This window comes from Temnothorax curvispinosus, unplaced genomic scaffold (genome assembly GCF_003070985.1).
Source record: "Temnothorax curvispinosus isolate PA1 unplaced genomic scaffold, ASM307098v1 QBEX01002543.1, whole genome shotgun sequence".
NCBI classification, from domain to species: Eukaryota; Metazoa; Arthropoda; class Insecta; order Hymenoptera; family Formicidae; genus Temnothorax; species Temnothorax curvispinosus.
Genome location: NW_020212323.1, coordinates 124,601 through 132,543, shown reverse-complemented (window position 1 = coordinate 132,543; position 7,943 = coordinate 124,601). Strand labels below are relative to the sequence as shown.

Here is a 7,943-nt window from a genome sequence, read left to right as displayed (position 1 = left end):
AACAATACTCTCGTATAAATGTTGTATGTAACTTGCGTTACGATCGATTGAAATCGAAATAAGTAACGTTAGCAAATTAGCAACAGATGGATTAAGTATACGCCGTATTTATACATCGCGATAGACATATAACTCAGTCCCGACAGGAAATTCGGCTTTATTTCGCTAACAATAAAATAAATCCGAAGCTGAAAAGAACGAGAGGCATGTCCCGACAACGAATAAACGCGGCCGACGTTTCCCGTGCTTTATTTGGAAAACGTTGCGTCGGCTCACGTGAAGCGCGCAGGGTGGCAGAATCCCGTTGAATTCCGTCGCCCGAAGAATCGCAGGACTTTCGACCAAAAGCGGAGCACAATGCGGTAGCTATTGCGGCAAAAGTGAGAGCGTCGACAATTCGACATTGTGCCGTCCGATCTCGGACGATCGGACACCGTCGCGTCCGAACGAGAGCGTGTTTTCGCTCGCGAGGTGTAACGTGCGAGAGGCGTGAGGCGTCCGCGACGACGAGGAGTTCCGCCGTCAATTACATCGCGCGCGATAATTCGCGGAGGCAACACGAGGTGTTTGCGAGCGGCTCTCTCGCTGTCGGTCATCGCCGACACGTCCGGCGGCGACTCTCGCGTCCTTCTCGAGTCGCCCTTGGACTCGTGTCGTTCTAAACCGTGACCTCCGTTCACAATCCTGAATTACTTTCCGTACGTAATCAGCGGCGTCTTGGACGACCGAGACTCGATTTCCGAGAAGCCAAGTCCGGAGGACCGCGCCCCGTACGCTCGCTCTCCTGGACGCGCGTCGCGTCGCGTCGCGTCGCTCTGACGAGAATATTAAGTCCCTATATGTTCACGTCGGACACGTTTGCACGCGGTCGAGCGTGCCCCGTCGAAGGCTGCTGCGGGCGGGAATTTGACACGGCTACGGCTGGCCGTGAACGCGATCGTTTCACCATGGAATCTATACATACGTATCCCTTCTCTACCTAGGATGTTTTTTTTTTAATAGACGCCGAAGCCGAGAATCTCTAAAACGCATCCGTGCGCGCGCGCGCGCGCGCGCAACCGGGTCCGCGTGGCGCTTAAATGCGGGTGTTAAAACGCATCTGGAGTCTCGGGCCAACGGCCACGTTTATCTCGAAATGCCTGGTGAGCGAATACGGGCTCTGGTCGGCCCGTAAAGAGCCTCGTACCGCTTCGCTCGGCTCGGTTCAGCTCTCGGCTCTCGGCTCTCTCGCTTTTGGTGCGGCGCGCGAGACGAGGCGAGGCGAGGCGAGGCGGCGAGGCGCGTCGAGGCAGGGCAAGGCGAGTCGAAGCGACGCGTTCCCGAACCGACTCCGGACTCCGGGGATCGATGGGTCGCCTTTCCTAGTATCGAGAAGCAATAGCAGAAGAGGAACTATAAAACAATAGCACTGATTACTGGATGGCGCAAGGGTGTGGCAGCGCCATTGAGTCGTTACACGCAGGAATAGAGAGCCAGTAGGGGGATAATGCGAGAGGGAGAGCGAGAGAGCGAGAAAGAGATAGAGAGACAACGAGCGGGTGCGTCTGTAGAAATGTGTGTACGTGTGCCGTTTCGAGGGTGTGTGGCGCGTGCATGTGCGCGCATGGGCGTGCGAGCGAGCGAGCGAGCGAACGAACGCTCGCGGGAGGGAGCGAGAGGAAGGAATGAAAGGAAGGAGACGACGAAGGGGAGGGTGCGGGAGCGGGAACGTGGGTATAGACAGGGACGAGCGCGAGCGCGGCGACTGGTGGTAGTGGTGGCAACGCGGGGCGGTACGGCGCGCGGACGGGGACAAGGATGAACCACCTTAAAGGGGATAGCGTGGATCATAAATAATCAATATTATACCTGCGACCGATATAGAAAAATTTCGGATCGCGCTCAACCGCGCGCGCCCGCGTCGTGCTAAGCCTATTTTTCTGACGACCCGCGACTCCGCCAACTCCGGAATTCTCCGGTGGCGACGTTCTCTCTGTCGAATTACATTCGTTGTGTAAATACAAAAAGCGCGTTTGCGGGAAAAGGATTACGTTGTCTGTATACGATTCAGAGAGAAAGAAAGAGAGAGAGAGAAAGGGACAGCGTGATCTATTTCTTGTGGATGTAAAGCGCGCGACGCAGGCAGTAAACCGACGGACCTAACGAGCGCGATCCGCAATCTGTATGATTCGAAACTTTAATTGCGTAGTTTGCGATGTTTCATTCCCGAGGAACGTGCGTCAGTACAACTACTATTTTTATTAAATTGCTGTAGACTCGTCCGATATAGCCGTATGCGTGGACTCGCGAACCGAGAGGATCAATCCGAAAACAATTCGCGATTATTCGCGTCCTCTTATAATATATAACTTTCGTACGAGCTTGCGATTTCGACGCAAAGTTCTTCGCTTCCTTACACATGTAACCGCGTGCGCGATTCGATATACGTGAGAAGAAGGATAGGTACGTACCCATCCCCGAATCTCTCGTTGGCCCGAAGCTGAAGCGGATTTCAGACTTTCCGCGCCAAGTTGAGGACGATCGGCGCGTGAGGCGCAAAATAAAGTTAGCCGGGTTAAACACGAGCGCTTCCACATTATGCGTCGCATGCAAATTGCGTCGCGCGTGCGGCGAGCGTAACGTCTACATCCCGAAAATACCAGAGTGCGTAAAACTCGACTTGCGTTGTTTCGTTTCAGCGGCGGTGGGAGAGACGATATTGTATCCAGAAACTTGCGCTATTCGCGCGAACGCGTTGCGACGGACGCGTTTTATATGCGTCGCCGTCGAGCAGCAATATGCGTTTCCCGTTAGCGATGCGACGTTTCCCGTTCGCCGTGAAAATATTACTTTCCGCATTTACGATCGCGCGTTTTTTTTTCCTACCCGGAGACACGCATATCGATTAGAGATCGCGAGAAAAGAGGCTGTCGTTAAAAATAAATTAAAGATGAAGATACAACCGGTTAGAGAGACGTTATCGCAGTTTTATTCCAACGCATAAATTTTTTATTTTCCTTCGAGCAATTATGTACTTGATTACAAAAAGTATGCGGTAAGAGTGTAAGTATGGAAACTTGCAGGACATTCGAGGGTAATGAGAGGCTGGAAAATTTCTCAATTGGCGATTGGTCTTCTACGAAAGTTTAATCTTCTTCTTTTGCTCTATCTAAATCTTTAGCATTACTTAATCATTTCAGCACGGTGGTATACTGTTAACATTTACGTGAAATGAGAGAAAGAGAGGGGGAATTAAATATCTTTCGTATTTTCCAATTTTTCACGCAACCCTTCTGCGGCTCGCATACGTTGTTTCTCGGCACCCCGTATAAGGAGGTGACGCTGCTGGGCGACGTTCAACGTGGCTATCTTTCGCAACGCAAAGCCGACGCGAGCGGCGTTGAACGAGAGACGAGGGACGTGTAATAATCGCGCAGCGCGAAAAGAATAACTCATTCTCTCTCATCGAGCGAGCGATTGCCCAGGCCGAACTTGCGAAGGGACCGTTCGGGGTTCGTTAAAAGGGACGATTCGGGACTATTTGCGAGCCAAGGCTAGTCCACCGCCCACTTTCTCGGGAAAATCCCGTCGTTGAAACGACAGAGAAGGTTCGACATGCGACGCGCGGAGCGTCTTCCTCCCGTTCGCGTTGTTCCTTATTACGATACGTGCTCGTCCCGTCCGCCAACTCGGTATATCGCCGGAGAATATCGACGATAATCCTCTTTTTTTCTTATCGCGACGTGACGGTTATCAAGGCGTGACTTGCGCTGCGCTCTTCTTATTAATGCGCCGCGAGGAGAGCTCGTGACGCGAAAATCACGATCGCGGGAGGGACCGACGGTTCTGAAACGTGCTTAGCAATTGGGAAATTTGTATGACGACGGAGGCATGTCGTCGTTCAGGGTTATCCTGGACGATCTAGAAAAAGACTTGGTTTTTAAATACGTTTTTTATTTGTAGATAGGAAATGTATATAAGAGTGATGGTTTGTTTTATCAACGAATATGGAAAAGAAGCAATTCTTGAAAAAAAATGAATCGCGCTTACGACCAAACACTCCGATATGAAAACGATTGCGTTTTCTTCTCTTTTAGCTGAAATTATTCAAGTCCTAGTAAAAGAGACTATTTATCGATAATTTTAATTTTCAAATAATTATTTTGACCAGTAAACTCGAAATTTCGATCAAATTGTAAAACGCATGTAAAATTATTATTAAAGATTAAAGGCGATGAATAGTCCGAGCGTCAGACTGATCCTTTCCAAGATTAGTACGCGAAAACTAAAGCCGGGCATCTTTCGAGGGTTTCGAAACGAGACGAGAAAAGCGTCAAGATTGAAATCGAGTTTCTCGACAGATCTGTTTTATTTAACTCCGATGCCGTTCCGGCGCATCGGTGTTGTATCTCTTTGTCGTTTAACGAACGACCGTTGCATCTGGCGATGAATAAACACCGTTCGTCCTCCTCGGCACACACGCGTTACGTGTACGTGCGTTAGCAGCTGAATAGAGTTAGTCCCCATTAGTTGCATCATTTCCACAAGAGCGTCGGCATCGTCATCGTTAAAGGTGGCTCTCGGTGGCTGGCAGCCTCGGTTTTTCGCGGAAATACATTTTCGGTGCCATCTGCCCAGGGATCGTCATACCGGAGCTCCGATTGTTATTTCGCGTGCGGAAGCTCCTTTTCAACTTTTCGTCAACCACATCCGCGTCGCGCGTATATTCAACGACTCGACGACGATTCGCGATTCGTAAAATCTGTCCCGAGCCCACGGCGGGTCGGAAAATGGCAGAGGTACATTTTTAGAAGGCACCTAACTGGACTCTAATCTTAGATTTGTAAACGTCATCGAGAGAGAGTGAGAGAGAGAGATCGCCCTATTGATATCTCCGAGCCACGTATTCTTTGTAAAATGCACACCGCGGAAGAAAGAAAAAGGGAAAATAGTTTCCGATAGAATTCCCCGAATTCGATACGGTTGAAATTGCGACGGGTTCGATTCCCGGTGCCATATAGCTACGCGAATAAGGACTCGTCGTGATCGTTCGTTACGCGTAAAACCGGTTCCACGTAAATTTACAAAGAAAGAAAAAAAAACCAAGAAACTAAACTCAAAACCGAACGTGGAAAAATCTCAAGATCTCGGAAAGTTGGAGGGAAGCGAGACTTCCGGAGAGGTCGGGCCGGTTTGAGCGAGGTTCCAACTCGCGCAGGACGAACTCGACAATCGGATTCTAATCCAAGTCCCGAGTGTAGATCCTAATCGCCGGCAAGAGCTCGCATGATCCGAGAGGCTCGACCGGAGAGGCTTGTCTCCCGTCTCCGGTCTCCGGCTCGAGACGTGCATTTCCAACGCGCGTGTTTTCGGTCAACTAAGATCAGATAGAGTAGAAGGGCTTACGTAAGGATGTAACGCGAGTTTCCCGTTGCCGTTGGTGCCCTCTCGCGAGATGGTACGTCAAGAGCCAACGTGATCCGTTTACATGAGATTCGCTCGATTCTTATTGAAGAATTCCGTTGGCACCGATTAACTGCCCAATGATCGTGCATTTCTAAAACATGCAGATCGGCCTTTGAATGCTTACCTAGATGGGCCTCCATTGCAGCGTGAAGAAATCAGCGCAGAGAAATCAACCAATGACAAGTTTGAAGTAAAGGATGCCATATTGTTTCGTTCATTACAAATTTTAGATTTTTCTTACATATTCTTTTACAAGTAAAAACTCTGTCTCTATTTTATACATATATATATATTTTTTTTTTATTTCTTTCATAGTTTATATATACAAGGAAAATAATTTCAACATTATTACACTGTGCTAAATTTCGTCTCCTTAAGAATAACATTTGCTTTGTTCACGAAGATAGATTTATCGTCTTATTGAACTGAATTGGTTTACTGGAGTCTAATAGGCCAAATATTCGGCTTAAAACATTTATAGCAGCCACGTCCTTGGCTTCCTGGATCGTTTGACCAAATCCTAAAAAAATAATAAACAGATAAAAAAAATATATATAAGATGTTATTAGATCAAATGACGAAACATAAGTAGGTAAAACTACATATCATTACATTTGTTCGTCGTTGCATTTACCTGAACCTAGAAATTGTTTATCGGAGTACATTGCCACGTGATACGCCACTTCGAGGGTATTTTGTCCCGCTTGCGCAATAAGTCTTGGTTCGGCCGGTGATCTGTTTTGTTTCCGTAGAACGTCATTTAAAAGCTCGACTGGCCGAGCTGGATTCCATATTTCTGTTAGATCCTTCTCAGCTAATATAACAATCAGGAAGTCTCTAACGAAAGTCGCCGCGTGATTTGCATCCACACTTTCCGCGAGCGCTGCGACAAGCGCGAGAAACGTGTCAGCTAAAGTCTTTTGAGCCACTGGATGTTCCTGAAAGATTAATTAAAAAATAGTAAATTAAAAACATAACTTGAACATTGCATCTAATTCAAGAAATAGATAAAATTTGTCAATAGTGCACGTATACGGCGCACTGAAATATAGCAAATTTATAATCGTATATTGGATTTTTCTATACTTGCCTCTGTTAAGATAATATCTTTTGTTCCAATATGAAAAGCTGCTTTAGCCAGGATTTCCTCAGAAAGAAGGTAGTCGTACAACGAACTAGAAGATACATGATTAATTCTCAATTATCCTAGTACTACAATATACAACATTTATCCTTATATTTATGTATATGTTTTCTGGCACATACATTATGACATCCTCAGATGCGTGTGGTAAAACTTGGACTAGATAATTCTGCACAATTTCTGACGTGAGCTTCTCGCCATCTCTAATAAGTTCAGCGTTATCTCGTATAGCGAGTACAGGATCTTCAATTCCCATTTCCTTCTGTCTATGCTGTTCTTGAATAAGGTATGACTTATGAGTGAAGGCTTGCTCCAATTTTTCCGTGTCAAAATTTTCGGACAATCGTTTGTTAAAGGCATAAATCTCCGCGGATCTATTCCAATCGAGAAAAGTGTTGCGTTTCGGCTCCGGTTGCGGATCTAGCTTCCTCTTGCGTCTGGTAATTTCTACTTGCGTCGCTGCCACCCATCTTTTAATGGATCTCTGTCCTGATAGACACGAAAGGCAAAATTCAATTGCAATTGTTGTCAGTTTTATTCCTTAAAATGAAATCGTAATGCGTTAATGAAAGAAGCGTGTGAAGCGTGTCTAACCTTCGTAATTTATAGATCGCACTCCTTTGCTCAGGATAACAGTTTTAACGCACGAACGTAAGACGTTCATGTTTGAACGATAATTCACTTGTCCGAATTGCCGTCGAGAAATTAAACTGTAAACTGTTGGCAAATATCGGAGTAACTTTTAACCGGATGCTCGCCGATCCCAGGTTATAAACAATTGCGCGATTGGTAAGCAGCGCAGCTTCTCGTCGTTTCATATTTTCGCCGCGAATTTATCGAGAGGGCGTTAGTATACGGCGAATTTCTCTCTCTTTTTTTCATTATTTTATTTCTTATTCGACTTTTCGCGTTACGGAAATTCTCATAAAGCCAGCAATCTTCAGCAGAATTTTTTCGTTGCAATTTATATTGCAAATTACGACGAGAAACGGGAATAATTTTTTATTTATCGTATTTTGATAAACACATATGAACAATCGATAATTCGTGTGAGTAAATAGGGGGGAACTCACGAGTTTCCGGGAACGTCCGGCAGGTGACGGCAGGGCGATTTATAATCTCTCCCGCGGTTTTTTTTTCTTTCTTCTTCCTCGGCGGCCGCTGGACCGAAAGTGGTCGGTTCGGGATGCTGCATAAACGCGGCAACTGTGTTAGCGGTAATTGACAGCTGCCGAAAAGCGACGGCGGCAGCGGCCAGCAGCGGCGTCGACGGTGACGGTGACGGTGACTCGGCCGATCGCGGGGCGTGCGCGCGCCCGCGCGACCACGCGAGTCGAAAAAATCGGCGCGAGTA

General features: G+C 47.1%; 1 protein-coding gene across 1 annotated transcript; it reads right to left on the bottom strand.

Moving 5' to 3' along the window:
• Positions 1-5,730: 5,730 nt before the first annotated feature.
• On the bottom strand, positions 5,731-7,395 carry LOC112451780 (39S ribosomal protein L44, mitochondrial). Its single transcript, XM_025011636.1, has 5 exons — positions 7,184-7,395; positions 6,712-7,078; positions 6,536-6,620; positions 6,080-6,383; positions 5,731-5,965 (listed from the first exon to the last, which is right to left on the bottom strand). Exons 1-5 carry the CDS (start codon positions 7,251-7,253, stop codon positions 5,841-5,843), a joined length of 951 nt encoding a protein of 316 aa, XP_024867404.1. The 5' UTR covers positions 7,254-7,395; the 3' UTR covers positions 5,731-5,840.
• Between the last annotated feature and the right edge of the window lie 548 nt (positions 7,396-7,943).

Bases quoted from the DNA above. Each gene is read 5' to 3' on its own strand.
- LOC112451780 (XM_025011636.1), bottom strand. From the start codon at position 7,253: ATGAACGTCTTACGTTCGTGCGTTAAAACTGTTATCCTGAGCAAAGGA. The intron at 7,079-7,183 runs GTTAGACACGCT...CGTGTCTATCAG, and splicing joins GCGATCTATAAATTACGAAG to GACAGAGATCCATTAAAAGA. The intron at 6,384-6,535 runs GCAAGTATAGAA...TTAATCTTTCAG, and splicing joins AAGATATTATCTTAACAGAG to GAACATCCAGTGGCTCAAAA.